The sequence below is a fragment of the Astatotilapia calliptera genome, chromosome 13, assembly GCF_964374335.1.
Source record: "Astatotilapia calliptera chromosome 13, fAstCal68.1, whole genome shotgun sequence".
Lineage (NCBI taxonomy): Eukaryota > Metazoa > Chordata > Actinopteri > Cichliformes > Cichlidae > Astatotilapia > Astatotilapia calliptera.
In genome coordinates, this window is record NC_137434.1 from 7321769 (window position 1) to 7346487 (window position 24719).

General features: G+C 41.3%; 1 protein-coding gene across 1 annotated transcript; it reads left to right on the top strand.

Annotated features, from left to right (window-relative positions):
• Nucleotides 1–550: 550 nt before the first annotated feature.
• Nucleotides 551–24337, top strand: kmo (kynurenine 3-monooxygenase). The gene is made up of 16 exons (XM_026190064.2): nucleotides 551–602; nucleotides 957–1084; nucleotides 1331–1400; nucleotides 1544–1641; nucleotides 2198–2287; nucleotides 3046–3094; nucleotides 4523–4610; nucleotides 14170–14335; nucleotides 14435–14506; nucleotides 18525–18646; nucleotides 19134–19281; nucleotides 19355–19412; nucleotides 19505–19587; nucleotides 21572–21673; nucleotides 21771–21830; nucleotides 23185–24337. The coding sequence occupies exons 2-16, from the start codon at nucleotides 1022–1024 to the stop codon at nucleotides 23329–23331; spliced, it is 1416 nt and encodes a 471-aa protein (XP_026045849.2). The 5' UTR covers nucleotides 551–602; nucleotides 957–1021; the 3' UTR covers nucleotides 23332–24337.
• The last annotated feature ends 382 nt before the right edge of the window (nucleotides 24338–24719 follow it).

Here is a 24719-nt window from a genome sequence, read left to right on the forward strand (position 1 = left end):
GAGACAATTCACATTTTAAAAAGAAGGTCAGAGCAGTCACAAAGAATTCAAGACAGACCTAAAATATTAGTTTTTACATCACAAGGCAAATGCATATATATATAAAACAGGCAGCATTAAATGTATTAAAAAGAAACTAACCGGCTATACAGCTAGCAGTAGGTTACCAATCCAAAATGCTTGTTGTTTCCATACCACACCTTACTTATCCCATAAGTTGGCCACGACTGATATACTGATATGACGCTTCTGTTTCTACTCCGTTTTTTCTTTTTTTTCTGTTCAGCTTATATATATATATATATATATATATATATATATATATATATATATATATATATATATATATATATATATATATATATATATATATATATATATATATATATATATATATATATATATCTCGCCGGTCTGATTTTGACATTTCCGTGCGCTCGGGGGCCCCCTGCTGGTTGGTGTGGTAATTTCGCCAAAGCGATATAGGAACCTGTAGCCACTAGATGGCAGCAGATTTCTTTCCTCATATATCTATAATTGCATCTGTTCTGATCGGGAGCTCTAATCCGTCACACTAGGCACCTTTTCCGTTAAAGATTCAGGTAACGTCCTCCCCAAAAACATATGTCTGTTGTGAATTTGTGGTCACTCCTATTACGAATGAACTCTCTGAACTCAGGAAAATCTGCAAAGTCTAGTCTAAGGGGGTTTTGGACGTGAGGAAGGTGAATGTTTTCACTTTCAGGATTAATATTGCGCAATAAGGTAGAAGTTGTCATAAAGTTAAACTTATGCAACTCATGCATAAGTTTAACCGAGGGACATCAGATGCTTTGTGTCAGCAGAAATGCCCAACACTGTTTGGACAATCCTGTTATCCGTTGCATGTATTTGCTTTCAAAAGGGGAACTGATTATGAAAGTAAAACGCTCCTCCTCTTTTAAATCTTAACTCAGCTATCCCGCCAGTCCCTTTGGACTGGACACCGTGTGGGTCAGAGAGCTGGAGCACCCTGAGCACAATGGAGAAATCAACAAGCAGACAGAGCAGGAAAAAAGTTGTAGCAGTGGTGGGAGGTGGTTTGGTAAGACAAGAAACTCAAAGTGAAGTATTATTAATGTGCTTTTTTTTCACGCCGTGTGGCCTTTGACTTTCACACTTTAGAAAGTGTATTTGCATTTTAAAGGCTTCATTTAAGGGGAAAGATTGTTTAGCAGTGGGTATATGCAGCTTACATATTAATATTGTTACTTGTTTGACCATAAGATAATTATGTATACAAGACCATGCAGAATGGGATTGCACAAAGTTTCTACAATCTATCCTTTAGGTTGGGGCACTGAATGCCTGCTTCTTTGCAAAAAGAGGCTTTGATGTGGAACTCTTTGAAAGTCGGGAAGGTAGCAGTCAAAGCATTTTTTTCCTTTAAACTTTGGTTTTCTCTGTAATTGCTATCATCACACACTACTCTCTGACAAATATACCCACACACTAAAGAACATTACACTAACGTGTAAAACCTGTGCATGTGGTCTCTGGTCAGATATCCGACGTGCTAAGATTGTGAAGGGGAGAAGCATCAACCTGGCCTTGTCTCATCGAGGCCGGCAAGCACTGAAACATGTTGGACTGGAGGAGAAGGTATGCCGATTTATTCACTGTTTAAGTAGTAAAGCAGAGGTAAGGCAAAGTTTACAGGAGGGGGGCTTGGTGACCCCCTGCCACAACTCCCCACCCCTCCCACTTGTTTATTGGACCAAATGAAAGACCAAAGTGCATGGAGGCAAACCTCCTTTTGATTTCTAGCAACAAAATAGCATGAAGCCATTCCCCGGGAAATCTCCCACTCTCCTATTTTTCTTTCTTTTTTTTTGCTTGAGTCCACTCAGGATGCTTTATAATAGCATCTAAGGTCACTGGCCCTTTTTTTGGTGCTCCAAATTTGCTGCGCTGATCACGTCATGAGCGAACTCTGCATCAGTCCCTTATTTTTACACATGCATGACTTTTCAGGTTGACAGAATAAGGCCCGCTCCGCCACATTTTCACATATACTATAAAGGGCAGACACTGAGTCACAAGCTGGCTGTCCATAGATTGCCCTTGTTTAACTTTTGTGCAGAAATGTCTGCCGTTATTTATCCCCAATGGTCCAGTTTTAACATTTAAGATGTTCTGCAATTTTTTTCTTTCTTAGATTGTTGCCAAAGGAATCCCGATGCATGCAAGAATGATCCATTCGCTGAATGGGAAACAGTCCCCAATCCCTTATGGCAGGAAAGGCCAGGTAAGCCTTACCAAGTGCATGACTGCTGTCAGATAGTACAGAATTTTCTAATTCTGTGATGTCTCACACTTACACAAAACCAAAAAGTCTAAATGAACCAGATTACACTGTGAAGACTGATTAATGAGCAGAAAATATGTTACTTATATGATATGCTGCTCATTACTGTTTCTTTTTGAGGGCTGTTTAACTGACTGCACATCCATTTTCTATCATTAGTTTGCTGAAAAATAATGTTACATAATAGTCTGTTTTTTGCTAAACATACTGTAAGAATTGCCTCATGTGTACAGATACAGCCTGCAGATGAATAATTTACTTTGCTTGCTAAATCTCCCCTGTGTTAAAACGCGTACCCCCCCCCCCCCCCCCCCCCCCCACACACACACACACACACACACACTGGTAGTTGTTTGGTGAAGTAACACAAGAATTCACCAAAGGATGACAACTACAACTGACAGGCTGTGCAGTGAGACTTGAGTTTTTGTCACACGACAGTATAGAGTTTGTTTGCCTTTACAGACTGCAGACTTTTAGGGTGTTTGGAAGCTGTTGTTCGATTAGAGTGCTGACAGTATGGCGAGGATTCTTCACCTCGTGGTTGGGGAAAAAAAACAAAATTATACAGTGAAGATAGTGAAAGCAGAGGCAGGCATTCTAAACCCTAGAGACTTCCTGTTTCCATATGAAAATGAGCAGAGTTGATAAGCTGTACCTGTACAATTGCACTACATTACAGATTGTTCTCCTTTCAGTACATCCTGTCGGTAGACCGAGCCAATTTGAACAAAGAGCTGCTAACAGGTAAGAACATAAATAGTGTCTCTGGAAGTGAGATGACATTACCAAGCAACTGTCACACCAAAATGGAATTTTTATCAGCCAAACGCTGAGTCTTTGTTACAAGGAAATGAGTCAAAATGTTTTTTGTTTTTTTTTTTGGCATAGGTTTTCCTTCTTTCCGACATACAGCCTATATGGGCAGTTTAACTTGTTGGGGTTCAAATAATACAGGGGTGTCAAACATAAGGCCCGAGGGCCAGAATCGACACCACAAAAGACTCCAATCCAGTCGACTGGATGACTTGGATGGGACAAACTTTGGACTTTTAATAGCATTTTCATAAGTTTTACAGCCGTTCCTCATGATCAATTGCTCCCTTGTAGCTATTAACACAACGTCAAAGTGATTAATTGATAAATAATTAAATGAAAATAAATTACTGGAGGAAAAAAAGGGACATTCTTTCTGAATTTAAGCCCAGTCATACTGACACATTTTTCAGTTATTACAGCAGCACTTTTTCATCATGTATTTATGCATCTCAGGGATTTAATGTGTACTTAATCTTTTCTACAATGACAGAAAGGCGTGTTTCACCGGTCCACCCCACTTAAGATCAAAGTGGGCTGCATGCAACCCACGATGTAAAATGAGGCACTGAAATAAGACATAAATGTTACAATGACATGTTTGCCACACCTGACCTGCAAATCCCAAAAGACACAAAAATTTCAGATCAAACTTAAAGTAGAGCACATGAATTAATCAGCATTTAACAAGAGTCCCAACTATATGTCTTGTCATTAAGTGCTTTGTGCTGGCTAATGAGCTTTGATGATGAAAAGTGATGCAGAAATAAACAAGTGGATTCGTTCATGTTAAAGGATACTCTCTTTCAGCAGTTGTCCTAATTTTGTTTGATTGTTATTGAGCTGAGCCTCGACCACCGCAGATGCCCGCTGTGCAGTAGCTTTATGCACGCCTTCGAACCGGCTGAGTGCGTCACGTGACGTCAGAGGATATGTTAGTGTTTCAGCTAAAAAGGATTTTGCCTAATATTTAATGAAGAGCCTCAGTGTACGTTTGGAGATAATGTGCGACAGCATGGGTCTACATTTAATTAGATTGCCTGCTCGTGCTGAAAGAGAGGCTGATTACAAAGCCATCACTCTTATCAGGGTCCATCCAGGCTTCTGGAGCGAACGCCGAGATAAAGAGATTTTGGAAAGTGTGACAGCCTAAACATAGGTTTTCATAAAACCACTGTCAGCTGTGCTGTGTTGTTCATGAGATTCGTCCTAATTGCCATGAGGCCGTATTCCCTCAGTGGCTGAACATTTCCTGATTGTTTTAATGAAGTATAGAGTGGTCATATTAAACTGATGCTGTTGTGTCATGCTTGCATCAGTGCTAAAAAAACAGTTTTTGTAACATTTTTCCCCTCACAGCGGCAGAGACATATCCAAACACAAAGATGAACTTCGACCACAAACTGCAGGACTGGAATGCTGAAACGGGCCTGATGACCTTTGCCAGGTAAACAGTCACTAATCTTATACATGCCACATGCAGACAGTCACCTAAGGAGAGGGTCTGCACTTTGGGATTCTTTGTTTTAACTCTGGATTTATTGACTATGGGCCTGTACATGTTAAACGCCTAAGGCTGGAGTTGGTGAAAAACAAGCTGTACTTGAAACCTTGTGGTGGGACTTTCTAGTTGCTCTGTAACTGGTTCTGCTTGAAGTAAATGTGACAACTCAATTAACACTGAAAGACCTCTGGGTGTCATAATCCGAGTGAGTGTCTGCTGTTTTGGTGTGTGTTGGCTGCCTGTCAGCTACTCCTAAGTTTAGTTTTGCCGTTCGTGAAACAATACTCAACTCACCTGCAGCTCGCTTTGCACGTCCTCTGCCACTACTGTGGCTGCACAATCATCGTTGGCTATCTGCCATCACTCATCCACTCAGGCTACACGCTACAGCCGCATCCACGTCACCTGCCTGCCATTGTCAATCACTGGGAATAAGGATTGGATCAACCACCTCTCTCATCCCGCTTCGCAGCCAGGACACTCCCTTCAAAGAGTTAATTTCCAGCTGAAAAGTAAGCCATTGCTCCTAACTCACTTTTAGCCAGTGGTCCACATGTCAGAGACTCGCATTACATTTTCCTTGTTTACAGTTTTGTTTCCCTGTGTTCAATAAAGCACTGTCAACTGCTCGTCAGTTGTCTCTAGTGTCTGTTTTTGGGTCCACTCTGACGTATCGGCCTTCTGTCCACTGACAGTACAGAATGGCCTAAAAGAATCAACCCAGCAGATCTAATTCTGACCACAATATCCAAACAAGTTGCCATTATCGGTTGGCCTGAGTGGGCCTCCAGTTTCTGTGATGTAAACCCATGACAAGGAGGGGGAGATTCTTTCTGCAGTTCAGGAGCTCTGTTCTGAGGTCACACCTGCTGCTGACCAGCCTCCAGCCTTCAAGAGCTAAAGAAAACTTTTGCTCATTCAGCCTCTGAGGGAAGAAATTAATAAATCTGTGTCGAGCTAAGCGTAGTGTGGCCGAATTTGTTGTCGATTTTTGCACAGGAGCCCTTTGCACGCCTTATACGATCAAATGAATCATCAACTGGCATCACGGGACAAGCCTGGTTCGTTTGAGGATTTAGTCTCTCTTTCTCTCTCTCGATTGATAATCATCTGAGGGAGAGAGGCTGAACAAGACCATTAATCTCATAAAACAATGTTCCAATCCTTCCCTGTGTCCATTTTGCCATCTCTGGAAAAAACATCCACCATAAGCTCCACCATCCACCTCTCTCTCCTCCTTATCCTCCACCCGAACCTATGCAGATCGGGCGATCTTGGCTCACTTAGGAGGAAAGAGAGAGGTGCTTTTATGCCCGTGAATGTTTCTATTATGGGAATCCAGATCATTTTCTTGCTGCATTCCTTCTTCGGCCAAAAAATTACCCACCCCCGTAATTTCAGGGATACAGGTGGAAGGCTCGTCGATTACTTCCAAACCCTGTCTCCCGCTACCAGTCACCCTTCGCTTCAACCAGGTCTCCAGTTCCCTCCATACTCTTATAGATTTTGGTGCTGAACAAAACCTCATCGATCTTGAGTTAGTCAAGCAGTTGGACCTCCCACTCATCCCCCCCTACCGGCCACTGGACTAAACAGCCAAGTTTTTGCTCACATTCACACCAAACCAAGCCCATTTGTTTATTCTCCTCCGGAAATCATTGGGAATCCATTTCATTATTCAAATTCGCTTCACCCGACACCTCTTTGATCCTCGGCTATTCATGGTTGGAAAAGAAAAATTATCATTGATTGGGCCGGCAATAAAGTAGCTTTTTGGAGTCTCTTCTGTTTGGCAGATTGCTTACAATCGGCCCTACCTACCGGTTCCTTTGACTCATTGCCACCTGCCAACCAACCATCGGTGCTATCCTCTGCTCTGAAGGAGTACCATAACCTACAGGAAGTAAAGATAAAGCTGTGTCTCCTCCTCCCCACAGGCCCTGTGATTGTGCCATTGACCCCCACTCCCTCAGTTTCATGATCCAAGTGAGTTTCTGCTGTTTTTTTTTTTTTTTGCCATGCTGATTCCAGCATCCACACATTGGGGTGGAGGTTCATTTCTACACCTGTGGTCCATCAGTGGCAATCAGCAGACTGGCTAATTTAAGACCAGCTCAGCCTTCCACTCATTGCCTGTCTGTCAGCTACTCCTATGTTTAGTTTTGCCGTTCCTGGAACAATACTCAACTCACCTGCAGCTCGCTTTGCACATCCTCTGCCACTACTGTGGCTGCACAATCATTGCTGGCTATCTGCCATCACTCAGTCTACACGCTACGGCAGCATCCACGTCACCTGCCTGTCCTTGTGAATTACTGGAAATAAAGGATTGGATCAACCACCTCTCTCATCCCGCTTCTCAGCTGGGACACTCCCTCCCTCCACGGAGCTCATTTCACTTCACCTGCATTTCACGTCAGAGACTCATGCTACATTTTCCTCAACTCACCTGCAGCAGTTTCCCTGTGTTCAATAAAGCACTGTTAACTGCTAGTCAGTTGTCTCTTCAGTCTGCTTTTGGGTCCACTTCCACATATCTGCCTATTGGCCTCTGACACAGAATCTTTTTAGACATGATCAACATATCCATGCCGTAAAATATTAACACAGGATGCACGAGCACAAACTCCGCTCAGTCTGATCAGAGGGTCCTAAATTGAAAGGAGCCTTATCTATAATGTGTTTAACAACAACAACAACAACAACAAACATTTGATGTGTATGCTGCCCTATCTGCTTGAATGAGTCACTGTGAAGTTACTGCACTTAAAAAACCCCCACTTTGATTAAAAGAAGTCTTTTGTAGGCTTCAAATGCCACCCAGTCTCACACACCTTATGCATCCAGGGCACGTCTCTCCTGTTCTGCTGTGGCTGAACTGCAGCAGGATGTATTTGCTCTCTCAAGTGTATATAATTTAAAGCACACGAATAATCTGCTGGTCCTGTCTGTAGTTGCATCATCCCATACTAGGTGGGAAATGTACAACAGAAAGCCATCGGCATGAAATGCATAAATGCAGATGACCTCTAGTCACAGAGTGTGACTCCCTTAAATCCATGCAGTGCTGCAAATGTAAATTAAAAACAATCTGAAGCCAGACTCTCATCATTACAAAACCAGATGCTGTTAGATTTACTATGCACTGGGTAATTATGCACGGCTTTATAGCTGGTCATTAACAATAATAAATCCACTTAGCTAATATTGTTGTAATGGTATTTAAGAAACTATCTGTATTCAGATGTTCCTGTGACCTAAACTCTCATTACTGTGTAGACTGGAAACTGCATTCAAAGTATGTATGGCAACCAAATGAAAGATTTAATGATCTTTTATCAGGAGTGTTATCATTTTAACTCCATCTGCATCAGGACTAAAGTGGAGCCCTGACTCCTCACTCGTCTTGACTTAGGATGTTGGCTAATGGAAGTAATACTACCATATCCCTCTACTGCATGACTTTTTAATTTTTTGGGGAAAAAATATTTCTCCCTATTTTGGGGGAGCTTTAGGGTTCCTAATAATATATCAATCATAAAATTTGACCCCCCCCAAACAGATATTGGTTTGTTGCTTCAAGGCAACACTGTGCGATAACGGTAGTAAAATGCCAAGTTATTCTATAATAAGTTGTATTAGTACAACAAGAATGAACAAATAAATAAACAACAAATAAACAATGTAAACATTTCACAGAACAATAAAACACCAAAATGCATCCAACATTTGACCCTAACCACGCACACGCACATGCATACCTTGTGTTTCCATCACTTTTGGGGACATTACATTAACTTACATACATTTCCTGGAGACTTACCCATCACAAGTCCCTGCCTGAACCTTACCCTAACCCTAGCCTAAAATTGAATGATTTAACCTGCAATTTGTCCCCATAAAGTAGGCGAGACCTCACAATGTGAGTGTGTACACAAATTTGTGTCCCCACAACAATAAGTAATACACGACCACACACACACACACACACACACACACACACACACACACACACACACACACACACACACACACAGCAAAATTGGTATGGCCCGGATCAGGCTCACACAATGTGCTTACACATGGCCCACATACCACAAAGAATGACGGCCCTTTGGTGGCCCAGACCTGGTTTGCCAGAGGTGGCCCACACATGGGCCAGCACAAGGCCAGTTTCAGACACACTGGTGGCCCTGTGCTGGCCCATGTTTGGATTAACTCTGGCAAACCTGATCTGGGACACCAAAGGGCCGTCATTCATTGCAGTATGTGGGCCATCTGTAGGGGATGTGCAGCCACGGGCCAGTTGTAGACAAACTGCTGGCCATGTGCTGGCCCAGAACAGTTTCAGCTCTGGCCCCAGATGTCAGCCTAATGTGTAACATGCCACATTCACCCACTTTAGCTTAACTGAGTGCTTCCTAACTACATTCATACACATTCACATTCTTGACATGCAGACTGGAGGAGCCAGGGATCAAACCACTAACCTTCCGATCAGTTTGTAACCTGCTCTACCACCTGAGATATGGCATGCCATCGCATAAACGGTGGCGTCATTGCCAGACCTAGCACACATCTGGTTGACATACACTCTGCCAAAACACCAGTCAGTCAGAAGTGCCAGCTTGATGCCAGATCTGGGCCAGACCTGTTTTCTGTAGGCCTGGGCCACATAAACCAAGCCACAATCAAGCCATTTATGGCAAGCCATCACATAGACAGTGCCATCTATGCCAGGCCTGGCCCATATCTGGATGACATACGTCTTATCATGCCAGAAGTCAGCCAGCAGTGCCGACTTGATACCAGATCCTGGCCAGACCTGCTTGCTATGTGGGCACTAACACAGACACAGTTACTTTACCAACTGACCCCTGAGCTCCTAAGTGTCCTTCAAACCTCATTCAAGGATCCACTCCTCTACTTCACTGTCACTTCCTGAAAGCTCACTTTCTGAGGACAGAAAGTGCACATTCCCTTGGTTTCCTTCCATAAAAGGTATTTACATCCATGTCCTGTAATTATGAGCAGATTGTAAAGTAAAAAACATTGACTATGATCATATAAATGCACACAAACACATCTCTACACACATGCTAATGCATTATATTGCCTGAAAGAAACTGGGCTAACTACGCAGTGTTGCCTTGAGGCAATGAATGAAAATGAAAATTAACAGTTTTACTGCATAAATAAATTTGCTGCTAATATGCTTCTTAACGTATTCATGCACATACAAGTATTTTTAATATACATTTATTTTACTATAAACATGTAAAAGAGTGATCTTTATCTTGCCTCCTAATGGAAATGTCTCTCATGTAGTGTAGCTTGTGGAAAGGGGTCCACTACGGTGGCCCTGAAGTGCAAATCACACCAACAAATTGCTAAACACAACAACAAAATTGAGAAACACAAAAACAAAATTGAGAAGCACAAAAACAAATGGAGAATCACAAAATCAAATTAAGAAGCACAAAAACAAAATTGTCCAAAGACATGCAGCTTGAGGGGATAGGTTAATTGGAAAATCCAAATTGCCATTGTGTGAATGTGCGAGTGAATGTGAGTGCGAATGGTTGTCTGTCCCTGTGTGTTGGCCCTGCGACAGACTGGTGACCTGTCCAGGGTGTACCCCGCCTCTCGCCCTATGACAGCTGGGATAGGCTGGGTCCAGCGCCCCCCGCGACCCTGAAAAGGATAAGCAGAAGCGAATGGATGGATGGATGGATGGAAAAACAAAATTGAGAAGCACAAAAACAAAACTGAGAATCACAAAAACAAAATTGAGAAGCACAAAAACAAAACTGAGAATCACAAAAACAAAATTGAGAATCACAAAAACAAAATTGAGAAGCACAAAAACAAAATTGAGAATCACAAAAACAAAATTGAGAAGCACAAATACAAATTAAGAAGCACAAAAACAAAATTGAGAAGCACAAATACAAATTAAAAATCACAAAAACAAAACTGAGAATCACAAAAACAAAATTGAGAAGCACAAAAACAAAATTGAGAATCACAAAATCAAATCAAGAAGCACAAAAACAAAAGAAGAATCACAAAAACAAATTGAGAAGCACAATTACATTAAGAAAACCGGAAAGGGTAGGTACCAGTCGGCAACAGGAGACATCACTGATTTTTGAATCACTGAATATTGTGTATGTTGGAAAAGTGACAGAAATGCTGGACACTATTTGTAAATGGTTTTATTAAAGAAAATTTTTAATGTTTCCTTTTGGTTAAATGTTAATATTTAAATCCATGCCAGTTGCTGTATATTATGAACAATATTATATTCAATTTAGCAAGAGGGAAAGGAAACACTACTAACATTAAAAAATGAAGGAAAAACAGAAGGGCTGGAGCACTCAAGTAAGTCCAAAGGTTTTATTAGGTGCAAAAAAAAGGAAAGAAACTAACGTTTCGACACAATGTGTGTCTTCGTCAGAGTAACTCTGACAAATGTCATTACAAACTGAAGTTCAGTTGGTATCTAAAACCCAGCTATGTCCTTCAGGGCCAAATACAGTTCTGTGGCTGATTCCCAGTCTTGTGGCTGCTGCAGTGTGTTTTGTTGTACAGCCTGTTGTAAATATTCCTAAATGTTTGGATCACCACACAATCCAACCAGTAGCCCCTCCTCGGGAAACACATCCAGTTCCCTCTCCTCAACAGCAAATCCACAGTCTCTTGAACCATATCTGCAAAATGAAAATAGAACAGTGAAGGATTTTTGCTGACAATATGGAACTATATAAATCAACGCATGCAGTGACATGTTATAAACTGCTCTATCATACTTATGTGTAAAATTATGAATATATATTAACCAACTTAAGCAATAACAACACCTTGCATTTAGTTTGATGCAAAAGGTTAATTCATTTTCAAGGTTAATTCAGGCAAGAGAGAGTTCGTTTGGAATCCCCCCTGGACACTATGCAAGTCTGCTTGGCCGGATCCTGTGTTTGTTCCAGAGGTCTATGCATTCATCCAGGCCTTTCTGTAGAACCCCTCTGAAGCAGAATCTCAGCAAGCATTGGTGTTCGTGGCTTCCATTTAAGTTTCCAGAGTCTCTTAAGTCTCCAAACAAGTCCATCCAAAACTGAGACCTGGGTATATAATTAATATTTAAGAATCAATTTAGCTTTGTTCTTGGTCATTTTATAGGGTTTGTTACATTTTGGTCCCATTTAAAACATGCCACAAATGGATGTCAAACAAAGTAATGCATATTAGTTTTCCATAAATATTGAAGCGACCCTGCAGTAATGTTCTTGTTAAAAATGCTGTATTCTTTTCACTCTGTTCTGTGTGTTGATTGTGAGGAGTGGAGAGTTTGGTCTGAGTTTTTCAATTTGTATTGGCGTCGTTAAATCTAGGCAAGCATACTCATTTCGGCACAACAGCTGACGGTGACCATTTTGAGTTCCTGCAATAAAGTGATGGCTGTTAATGTCTATCTCATCCAACTTTTCAACACGTCCAGCAGGACGCTACTCTATTTTCTTAAATGCATGTAAAAAAACCCAAAAACGATCTGATCAGCTTTCACTGTAGCTTACACCTACCAGACACAAATGTACCCACCTTCCTCTTCTGAAATAAGACCACCATGACTCTATGCGCTGATTCCCAGTAGATGATCCGTAACTGTGGCTTGACGATCCAGCATAATAGTCCGTCAATTTGTTTTTGTGATTCTTCTTTTGTTTTTGTGCTTCTTAATTTGATTTTGTGATTCTCAGTTTTGTTTTTGTGCTTCTCAATTTTGTTTTTGTGATTCTCAATTTTGTTGTTGTGTTTAGCAATTTGTTGGTGTGATTTGCACTTCAGGGCCACCGTAGTCCTCCCCCCCCAAATGAAAGTCACATCACCTTCAACTCATCATTTTATTGGAAAGAGATGTGCCTGGTAGCATTATTTAAAAAAAAAAAAAAAGGTGTTTTTTTTTGAAGGGCCAGTGTGAGGCATGAAAATGTGGTTTGTTGCCTCAGGGCAACGCTATGCAGTAGAGGGATACACACACACACACACTCTGAATATTGTGTTGACATTCATGGTCAAGAATGAATTTCCAAAAAAATAGCGTTGTTAATATCTAAAAGAAATTTGTGTCAGGGCTCTGTCTGCAGGCGGATGGAGAGGAGGATCCAAATGCGAGACTCTGAGACTCTGGAATTGAATTGAGACTGAGAACCTTAGCTTTATTGCTGGCGACAAACGAAAACGTGAACAGAACAATGACACCGAGAACTGAACACACAGGCATAATTCTGAGGGTACGACGCGACACCGAGCATGGGAAAACACAGGGCTAATATACACAGGGTAGTAATGAGGAAATGGGCCACAGAAGGGAGACACAGCTGGGGGAGATCAGGGCTAACGAGACGGGGGAGCTAAGCTGCACACACTAACAAAAGACAAAGACTTTCACAACAAGACAGGAAGTACTAAACCAGATGCAGACATGACGCTGAGAGACAGACTAGACACTGAACAGAAACTGCAATACACATGAGAACCCAAAACCTAAGAACTGATCCCTCACCAAGAATAACAGAAACAGATCCATAATGATAATAATAAACAGAGCACCAGAACATCAGAAAACAATCCATAATGCAAAAATAAACCAAAACATAATAAACTCAAAATACTGGGTCCAACGGACCCAGAACCGTGACATCTTGTATTATCAAGATTTTTTGGGTTTTGAGGTTTTATGTACTCCACCTCAGCTTTGATTGGTCAAGCACTTTAATTCTTGAGAAAACGCATCTAACATGAAATGAAATATTTGTCAGTCGTGTGTGTTGTTAATAATAAAGTAATAAGCTAACTGTTTTTTTCTGAATAGATGGACAAAAACTGAAATGTTGTCTTCAGAACTTTCTGCCAGAAAGATTTTCTAAGATGTAGTTACAGACAAAGGAATCTATTCAAATCAAACCAGGCTATATATATTATAAAGTGTTATCATTAAGTTGAACTTGCTAAACTTTAACTAGATTAAGGTTAATGGGTAGCTAAGTAAAAGTTTTAATGACCACTAAATGATCATCATGTGGCTTTTGATTCTAATAATGGTGACATTCTGACATTGTAAATTTAATAGAAATCTGCTGTATCTAATGGAACATTCAAGAAGATACAGTTTAAGTCAACTCGGGCTTTGAGTCAGTAGTTCATTTGTGTCTCATTCAGACCTTAAGCTAATAGCCTCGAGGCTGAGCAGTTACCTTATTTTCTCAAGTATCAGAAAAGAGAGGCTTTCTATAAAGCCAAGCAGTGACAGCTCTGTACGCGATAGGACACTGCTTCCAGTAAGCCTTTGCTCATTACACGATTCTATTCTTATGGGTATTTTTTGTGTAATTAGGAACTCTGTGGCTTAATCATTAAAGCAGTTAATTCTTAAAAATAACCTCCATGTTACTTAGTTTTTAATGAAGTTAACTTGTCATGTTGCTCATGTGTTTCTCAGGTTGGACGGGTCCAAGGAGCAGGTCAAGGCAGACTTGATTGTGGGGTGTGATGGGGCTTTCTCTGCCGTACGTAAGCAGTTCCTTCGGCGTAGCCGCTTCGACTATAGCCAGACCTACATCCCTCATGGCTACATGGAGCTCACCATGCTACCCATTAATGGAGAGGTCAGCACGCTTCTAGTATTTGGCTCAGCAAAATTCATCTGCAGTGGTAGTTATCTTTCTGCTCATTTAATTTCTGCTGGCTGTCTTCATTATCCCCAGTTTGCTATGAAGCCTAATTATCTACACATCTGGCCACGAAACACATTTATGATGATCGCCCTGCCCAACTTGGTAAGTGTGAACTGATTTCTAAACTATATCAGTGAAATTAAGCAATTCAAGATTTGTTTATTTGTAAAGTTACTACTGCATATTATGTGGCAAGCTAAAGGAAACAAACACTAGCACATTTCAGAGCTTGACTGACCTCTGGGATGTCCTCATGGAGTTAATTAGGCTCACTTCATAACTATGAAGTGAGGCTTACTCATCAGAAGTATCTTGGCACCCTGAGGTTCACCCTACTTTTCACACAGCAGTGTTGCACTCCTTCCCACCTGTGCCTCTGCATCTTTTTCTCTGACTCAACAACTCTCTGTCGTTCCTTTATCTGGTTAATCCCATAATGATTTGTCTGCGTGGCTGAATCAGCACAACTCTTTTCCTCGCCTAAAGGAGACTAGGTTAAGGCAACTGACTTTTGAGTGCCTTCACACTGTCACTCACTCCCCATTTCCCAGAAACACATTTCACACGGCTGTGAAAAAAAAATTGTCTTCCTTGCTGTGGATACCATGGTAACAGTGCTAAAATGTCCACGGGGAGGACTTTGTGATGTTGATAGATGACACCTGCTCAGAAGGACAGATAATGGCACATACACAACCTTAGTGAACTTCCATCCAGTGGTGTCTGGCATTCCGTTTACATTGAGGATGGAAAATTCTAAACTATGATCAGCAGGGAAGATTTCTCAAACATATAAATTCATCCTTCCATTCTCTTCTGCTTATCCTTTTTCAGGGTCGCGGGGGGTGGGGGGTTGCTGGAGCTTATCCCAGCTGTCTTAGGGCGAGCGGCAGGGTACATCTCTCGTGCATCTGTGGAAACCCACTGAAGCATTTAGACAAAGTTGCTGACACTTGCAATCTAGAAAGCGATGTGATTCACTTTATTCAAGTGTTTAGTGTGTGAGGTACCCGTTTAACTGCCTGACGTTTTAATGTCATCTGCCTAATTAATTTTTAGGAGGGGCTATGCGTTTACCTGCTGCTCTCTGGCAGGTAGCTCCATGCCCTCCTGGGTTTTAAATGCACCTTAGAACACACATGCATCAACACTACATTGAGCGGGCGGAGGGAGATTTGGAGTCTTCTCTCACCCCCGTTCTCTGCGACCTGCTGGAGCGGGGGGCTAGGAGGAGGAGTTGGCTGTCCGACTGCGGTCTGGAGTGTGGGGCCTCCCTGCAGCTGCGGAGTCGGGGCGGTCTGCCTCTCCCCACCGCAGGGAAAAGGGTAACACCACCTGGGTCTGGGTGCAGTTCCCCCCTCCAGGGGCGGGGGTACCTAGACCCGGTTCGTAGAGTACGCTTGGGGAGTGTGATCGTGTGTACAGCGTCTCTTTATGTCTGTCTCCACGTTGGTTGAGTGTGGAGTGAGTGCATATGAGAGCATGAGGGTGGGAATGGATGTTTGTATCTGTGTGTGCCTGTATGTCTGTGTCTATATGTCAGGTTGGGTATCAGACGCCACCTCTCTGGGGACATCTCAGGCCCTCCAAGGTTTGGAGGCCTATCTCCCCCCACCACCACTTCCCCTGCCAGTGGCGGACTCCCTCAGGTGTCGGTGTGTTGGTGGTTCTTTGTGTCTGGGGGTGGGCGTCCAGGTACACACCGGTTCACTCCTTGGCGGCCGCTTATCGGGGCCTGGAGCCTGGGGCTCGCTCGGGCCACTTCGGAGGTGGGGTGCCCCCGGCCTCTCGGCCTGGGGCTCGGTCACTCAGGCGCAGCTGGCTGCCGGCGGAGCTCACGGGCGCGTCACTGCAACTCCCCCTGGCTTCTGCTCCGCGGCTGCTGAGTGAGCCCTCATCTGGGACTATCCTCAGCTCTTTCTGGGACAGTGGCGCGGCTGCCCCTCTGTTGGTCTTCCTTGGTCTCTTGTGTTCTGGGGGCCTCTGGATGTCTGGAGTTTTGATCTCCTCCATACCTGCTTCATGCCCTGGAGGACGGGGCTGTGGCCCCCCCACACCCTCTAGCAGATCATTACATGAAGGAACCTTTTAAAAGACAAAAAACAAGCGCGTCCATGCTCACAGGTGTACACACGGGTGATCACACCCACAAACTACACCCTTTTTGGCTCCTACCTCAAAGCACACTGTGTTCTGTTGATCGTATGTGCTGCACAATAATGTTTAATATTTAGTATTTACTGTCATATTCCCATATATCATTGTGATGTTGTTTATTCTATTACTCTTGTTCTCTTCTGCTTGTTTTCTTTTTTCTTTCTCAACAGGTGATCCAGGTGATCGATATATGCATTTTTTTTTCTCTGCCCGTTCTGTTGGTTTTTGTCTTTTGCCCTTCTCCCCCGTCCCTCTTCTCAGCTGTTTCTCTTTCCCTCTTTCTTTCTCCCCTTCTTTCCTCCAGTCAAGTCTGTCCCGTATTCAGCAAGTGAAAATAAAGTAAACAATAAAAGGTGAATCAAATGGACCATTATGGCAAGGCTGGGATGGTCAATTTGGTAAAGTAAATCCGTTGGGCATCTTTCTTTGCCTTTAGACAATAATTCTGATGGCAAAAGAGCCAAACGGGACAGGCAAAAAAAAAAAAAAAAAAATTTCATTAAACATTTGTGATGGATTTAAGGTGAATGTTTTTAAGGCTTTTAATAATCAAACTGTGTTGATTATATTGTCATTTGTGTACTGTGTGGTATGCAGGGTGTGAGTGATTTTGTTTACTTCAACCAGAACGATAATGATGAAGGAGGAATGAACACAGTTGCCTTCAGTTTTTCTTGATCTTACTTTTACTTGAACTTGCTTCCAAAAAGGAACAGGAACTTTATCGAGACCCACTAATATGTACATGTACATCACATGTAAATCACAATGGCTGTTACCTTTCCCCATTACACAGTTCCTGCATTAACTTAAGATTTTCTTTCTTTTTTGTACATGCCAGGGAAGTTGGCATTCCGTCCATCCATTCATCCTCTTCCGCTTATCCTTATCAGGGTCACAGAGGGGTCAACAGCAACAACACTTTTACCTTTTGGTTCAGAAAAGTCTTCAAAAATAGCTCAACTTTTATTGAAGCCTAAATGAAATTATCATTAGTAAAATGCTAACATTAGAAAACTATATCACAGTTGCATGACTTAATCGTCACCACCAAACTGGTGACACCAAATGGTAGCAGAATTTATCCTTGTTGGGGAGTTTGTAGGTTCATTGGCCAATCACTTTAAGTAGAATATCCCTGAAACTACTATTCAGTGGCAATCTACGAAAGAGTACTGGGAATGAAAAAAGAAAGAACAATCCTTATGGATTAATGGTATTTCTTTATAGAAACGTCTCTTCCTATGTCCCAGAGGACAACACAGATTAAAACACAAGCATGTTAACTAATGCTTTATGACCAAATATCAGTAAAACTAAAACTAATAACATTCGTCCTTAACTGTACTGTTACATAAGGAGACAAATTATGCTAATGCTTAAAACTTTAATATCTTTTGATAATTGAATGTTAATCATTATTATTGCTATCAATATACTATAATTATCTATGTTTATTTAGCTGGTCTATTTTCCAGATTTAGATGATTAAAGCCATATTATTAAAAAGTGCAATACATAGCTGGCAGTGTAAAACCTGCAGTTAAACTCACATTAACAGCAGCATTAGCATAAATAATAAATACAGAAGATAATTAGATATTATTCTGAAACTGACCATTCTGCAAAATAAGTGCTTTGGGTACTTTGTTTTTATGGTAATCTCCTACATTTACTGATGTTGTAATAAAGGTGTACTTATTTTGGCCTGTTAGTATGCAGTTAGCATAGTTTGGGGGAAAAAAACAAGATTCAATGTGCCAAAATGAGTGAGACCACACAACAGTCTAATCTTTCATTTGGATGTATGACTTGGCGTGATGCTAACAGTTCAGTTCTCATGTATCTCTGCTGGAACAACAGGCAGTAAAAGGTTAATCCTGTGAAGCATCCTGTGGTCAAGAGTGTCACGATGGATTTGGGAGCTAACGTCTCTGTGTACTCTGTTTACTTTCTGATTTAGGACAAGACATTCACCTGTACCCTTTTCATGCCCTTTGAAGATTTTGAGAAGATCACCACAGGAGATGAAGTCATCGAGTTTTTCCAGAAATACTTCCCTGACACCATACCACTAATAGGAGCGTAAGTGACTTTCTCCCTCCCCACCCATTTCCCTGAATCCCCCGTCTGCCTTTATCTCTTCATCCGACCTGCCAAAGTGTCTTCAAAAGGCCTTTTATTTCCCGTCATCCCATCAGCTCCAGCCACATCCACAGCTCTGTTCTGTGAAGTGTGAAATTGCAGACTTACAGTTATATGGATTTTGTGAGGTGAGGTTCTAATTTGAGGTGAACCATATGTTGCGGGTGACAGAGGTGGGGGGCTGTGTGAGGCACAGAAACGCTTGAAGCTTTCATTCAGTTACTCATTCAGAGTGCTTTGGCATAAACGGCTAAGTGCCTGCTTTAATTTCTCAGTTTAGCTGCTTAGTTAGACAAACAGAGCATAGCTGTGTTTGTGTCTTGTGATAAATGCTCTTTTGGCAAACACAAAACAGTCTGTTGCAACTGTCAGATTAAATTGTGCAAAATGAGTTTGTAATTCTTGAATTTCAATTTTTGTGTTGCAGGGATACTCTCCAGAGAGATTATTTCCGATTGCCTGCGCAGGCCATGGTGTCTGTCAAATGCAACCCATATCACATTGGTGACGCGTGCGTCCTTATGGGTGATGCAGCCCATGCAGTAGTGCCTTTCTATGGACAAGGAATGAATGCTGTAAGTAGCACTAAATGAGGGGAGGAAAAGGCAGAATTAGACAGAGACTAATTCATCTATTCATGTTTTATAGGGCTTTGAGGACTGCATTGTCTTTGACGAGATAATGGATCAATTCAATGAGGATTTCAGTAAGCACTTTTTAAATGACCAAAGATTAATGAAGAGAGAAAAGCTGAGCATACAGAATAATTTCCATACGGCCCTTTGTGTATCCCGCTAGGTGCTGTTCTGCCTGAGTATACCAGAGTTCGGGTTCCAGACGACCACGCAATTGCTGACTTGGCCATGTACAACTACATTGAAGTAATCCACATATTTTTTTTAATATGAAAGCAGGAAGTTGTGGTCAAAATTTTATACACTGTATGATTTACAGTGTATGAATTTGTTGAGCTGTTTTTTGTTTTTGTTTTTTACATAGTGGGATGATTGTACAGCATACATATTTAATGAATTTTAAAAAAAAGTATTGGGTGCACAAGTTAGATTTTTTTATTTTATTTTGATTTTCTCTAATCCACAAATGGTCAAATATATACTTATACTGCCATGTCACGCTGTGTGGCAGGCAGGATTGGACCCAAACGCAGGACTCGCAAAACACAAAGGGATGAATTAAGGGAGGCAGCTTTATTGTGCTGAAGAAAACTAACATACAGAATACAAGAAACAAAACCTAAAACTGGAAACTAGGAACAAGAACAGAAAAGCTAGAAAACTAAGAAACTAGGAGCAGACTCTGAAGAAAACCAGGGAAATGATGAGCACGGAGAAACATACACAGCAAATGGGAATGACACGACAACCGGGAGAGGAGAACCCAGGACTTAAATACACAAGGGTGTAACGAAGGAAACAGGAGGGAAACACAGCTGGGGCTAATCTGACAAAATGAGACGGGGAGGAAGCAAAACTGAAAACACTGAGACTGTCAAAGTAAAACAGGAAACAAGAGACCTACACAAAGAAAGTGACTTGACACTGTGACATGGAGGCATGACTAACTAGGGAACCAGAAACACAGAGACAAGAGTAACTAACCGTGGAATATGGAAGGCACAGTGACAGAAAACTAAAAATATAGCACAAGGAGAAAACGATAAAGAGAACCAAAAATGTGAAAAACAACAAATCAAAGAATATAACTTAATCCAAAAACCCAAAACACTGGGTCACAGGCCCAGTACCGTGACATATGATCCCACTAATATTTGGTGAAATGTCACGTAAATTGGTTGGTTTCTTGCCACGGCACAGCTTCTAAGCATAGTGGGTTGAAGTTTCAGTTTTTGTGAAGAAAAGGCTTAATGTAAGCCTGCTTTATCTGTTCCAAATCCTGTTTTGATGTTTGCTTTTTCCAAACATTCTCCCGTTGTAATATCCACTTGTGTCCAAGTTTCAGGTGTTGAGCTGTTTGAGGTGAAGTTGAAGAATTTGTCAGTAACCCTTGTTCTTCATTACTCCATCCATTTTGTGCAATGTACCAGTAGCACTGGCAGCAAAACAGCCCTACTACCACCACTATGCATGAGAGTTGTTACAGTGTTGTTAGGTTTGCACGCCTCGCCTTTATACCTTCAAACATACCACTTGATCATTGATCATTGTCTCATCTGACCATAGAAATTTTCTCCAGAAGGCATTTTGCTTGTCCATTTGGGAACCTGTGAATTGCAGGTGAGCTTGAATGTATCAGAGTTGGGGCAGGGGCTTATTTCTTGGTCAGCAACGTCTCAGACCACAGTGATGTAAAACTCACTTGAAGGGTGGACAGTGACACTGCTGTTCCAACAGTTTCCAGTTCATGGCAGGCTTGATCCTTGGTGGTTCTTGGGTTGTTCCTAAACATCCTAACCAATTTCCTCTCATCTGAGGGTGACCGGGTGACCCATTAAACTTTTGAAACGTCCATCCTAAAGCCAATTTGAAGTACATTTTGAGAACCAACTGCTCAATAAAATGTATTTCCACTGACCTTAAAACTGAAAAACAAAAAGGTGTTGATGGGCATAAGTGATGAAAATCCTCTTCATCACTTCTGAAGCAGAACAGTTCTCTAACCTTCTGTGCATTTAAAGTCTCTCTCTCAAAAGTAATGGATAAAGCAATTAAAAAATAGCAGGACTATGTGTTGGCTTAACAATACTCTTGATCTTCCACTGCTGCAATTATATCGAAAGGCAGGAAGAAGGAAGTCTAAAGTTTCTCATATGGCTGAAAGATCTACCTAATGATATCATAAAATGGACAAATGGCTGACAAACACATTTGTTGTATTGTTTCATAGATGCGAGCACACGTCAACTCCAAATGGTTCCTTTTCAGAAAATATGTTGACAACATCCTCTACTTCTTCATGCCAAAGACAATAATTCCACTTTACACAATGGTAAGTTGGATACAGTATCACTAATGAATAGTAACTGTTTCCACATCATTTTGTCTGAAAACTAAATCTGCTATTCTTTCTGTTTTCTTGTCTCTAGGTCACTTTCACTAGGACCAGATACCACGAAGCAGTCAAGCGGTGGCACTGGCAAAACAAAGTAAAATACTTGGAAAAAATGTGCACTACACATGAATGCAATTTAATTTTGATGGGACTTTTCGTACCTTTGAACAGCTAAGCACTGTAATTAGCAAAGTGACAGTGTTATCAGAAGCAGCACTAAAGGTGGCTGCGACTCTTGAGTAAACAGTTCTCCATTTAACACACATCACGGCCGTACGCGTTTGTGGTTTCTCTCGCTGGGCTGTAGATAAGGCTGTTAGTCCTTGGCTCTGTGTTGAACTGTCTGATTTGCCTGTGCTGGCGGCTTCTGCTCTAATAGACAGTTGGACAGCCGGGATTTTCACAGCCTCCCCTGTAAATTGATTCAACCCGTAGGGCTGTTTGGGCAAAGGGTGAAATGACCTTCATGGGAGAAAGAAAAGAAATATTATCTCTGAAGCATTACAGTTAACACGATAATATGGCGTGATACTGAATATGGAATGACAGGTAAAAATATAGGTCAGAGACAGGGTGGCAGTGAAGTGTAAGGATGTATTATAAAAGTGTCAGTAACAGCAAGGTCATTGATTGGGTGAAGGGATTACTTCACTTTAGGTAAGCAACTGAACTACAACAATTACCCAATTTCCTTCGCGGTCAACCTTCAGGATCAATAAAGTTTTATTATATTGTAATTACATAGAAAAAAGATTTTAAAAAGGTGTCAAATTATTTAATTTACTTTAAATTTTTGAAACAAACACATGTTGTTTATTAACCCTATGACAATAAATGACCTACAAATCATTCAGTTATAACATAACTCAAGGAACCATTGTTATGTCTCTACCTAACAGGGATCATGTTGACATTAAGTTATGTATGTACATATACAATGGTGCCATGTTTAGATGTAATGTCATGTTATCAGTTTGTCTAACAGGCCAGGTAAGAATGGCTGAAATCTGAGCATTTTGCATATATTGCAACAGTTTTATTTGTACGGTGTTTCAAAAGCTAGATGCTTTCCTCTGGGCAGCTCAGCCACAGAGTTTGCTGGTTGGCACCTCAATAACTCCAGTCTCCGCACATCTCTGCACCTCATCTCTGGTCCTCAGCGTCACTATAAAAAGAGGAGCGTTCATTAATTAAATCCCTTCCACCCTCAGCCTCGCTGGCACTGCCCCTCAAGCCCGCTGCACCATCCCTCCACTACAGCAGAGCCAGAGACCACACCTCTGTCACATACTGCCATGGATCTCCAGGGAAACAAAGCCTGGGTGTTTTCTTTGCAGCTATGTTTGGGATACTGATGTTCATGAAACTGGAAGCAATTTACCAACCTTTGTGTGATTTGTGAAGCAAATAACTGAATTCAAACTAATTATCTATTCATTTCTTCACAGGTGATAAACCGTGGCCTGCTGCTCAGTGCTGTGGGGGCTGTTCTTGGTGGTTCCTACCTGCTCATTAAAAATCCTCCAGATATCAACAAGCTCATCGTCTCTGCTGAGAAAATGTGGGACAGGCTTGTGGCTCTCAGGACGCTCTGAGCACAGGCATCATGACTGATCTGACAGACAGGTGTACAGACTTAGAGTTAAACACTAGAAAAGAATTTAGAGGCGCCCAAATATTAATTAGATTTTGACTAAATTATCTAATTCACAGCTATAACTCCAGCAATGGCAAATTACTCCAATAATGGCTGCCCTCACTTCAAGGACTTAGTGATTGATCAGAACGACTTACATCGTTTCATTAGTGTTAAACCGATAATCAGCAGCGGTGAGCAGAACACTGCTGTTTTAATTATTAAGCAAGTTTAATTCAAGAACACAGGGTCAGTTTTAGGTGTGTGTAGAAGTTTTTACTGTTTTTACACAAGAATGATGTCAGCTATTTTTCTTTGTCTCCACTGGGCCCAGTGACATTTACTTCACGCAAAATCTGGGATTTGTTTTTGTTTTTAAAGCTGCATTATGTTTTTGCAATGTTTCACTTATACATACATTACTGTGCAAATATATTGAGCCAACCCTTATTTCTTTATATAGGTGCAGGGAAATAGGTGCAGTGATTTATTGAAACATGCTAAAACATAAATGCAAATATAGACGACAGAATTGTGTACAACTCTTTGGATGTTTTGTTCTGTGGTCTGTCAAGATCGTGTCACACTGCTTCAAGAAAGGTGAAAGTTTCCTATTTATTAAGGATATGACTATCAAACGCTGTTCACCTGCAGTATAGGTTTAGATCTGCCAGCCCTCCACTTTTTTAAAGACACTTCACACCACTCTGAGATGTGATAGGTATTTTCTGCCTGTCAGACTGTGTTATCTTTGATTTTTATCTGTTTATCTTTTTTGTAGATTTAACTAAAGAAATTTTTACAACAGCCTGCTGGTAACAAAGATACAATTTTACATATGTACTTCTGACCAACCGCCAATGTAGTATTTCCTCTCTTTGGGCTTGGAGTTTGGCTGGTTTGTCCACTTCAAATGTGCTGCTATGCTCACCAGGCTATAATCTATATAAAACAAGTGAAGATGACTGGTTTTAAGGACTTTTATTTACCCTTCGTGAAACTCATTGATCATTTTCACTCTCTGGCAAAAAGCATAAATGTTAAATTTCCAGTTTTGTCACCTATGGACACAGCTAGGCAAGTTTTTTTTCTGTTTCCAGTCTTTATTATAACATATGCTTCATAGTGAAAATACAGTAAGAAATCAACCAAGTCCCAGTTTTCCAACTGTCTAAAAAGACAAAATCCCTCTCACTCGTTCTCACATCCACAGTTAAAAGGGTTTTTATCAGCTAAGGAAAACCATTCATTAAATCTATTCATAGCTGACAGCTCAGGAGGAAATGAAAGGAGTGTGTCACTAAGGTCTTAGTCTCATTTCCTCTTAGTCTTCAAGTAGGGCTACTC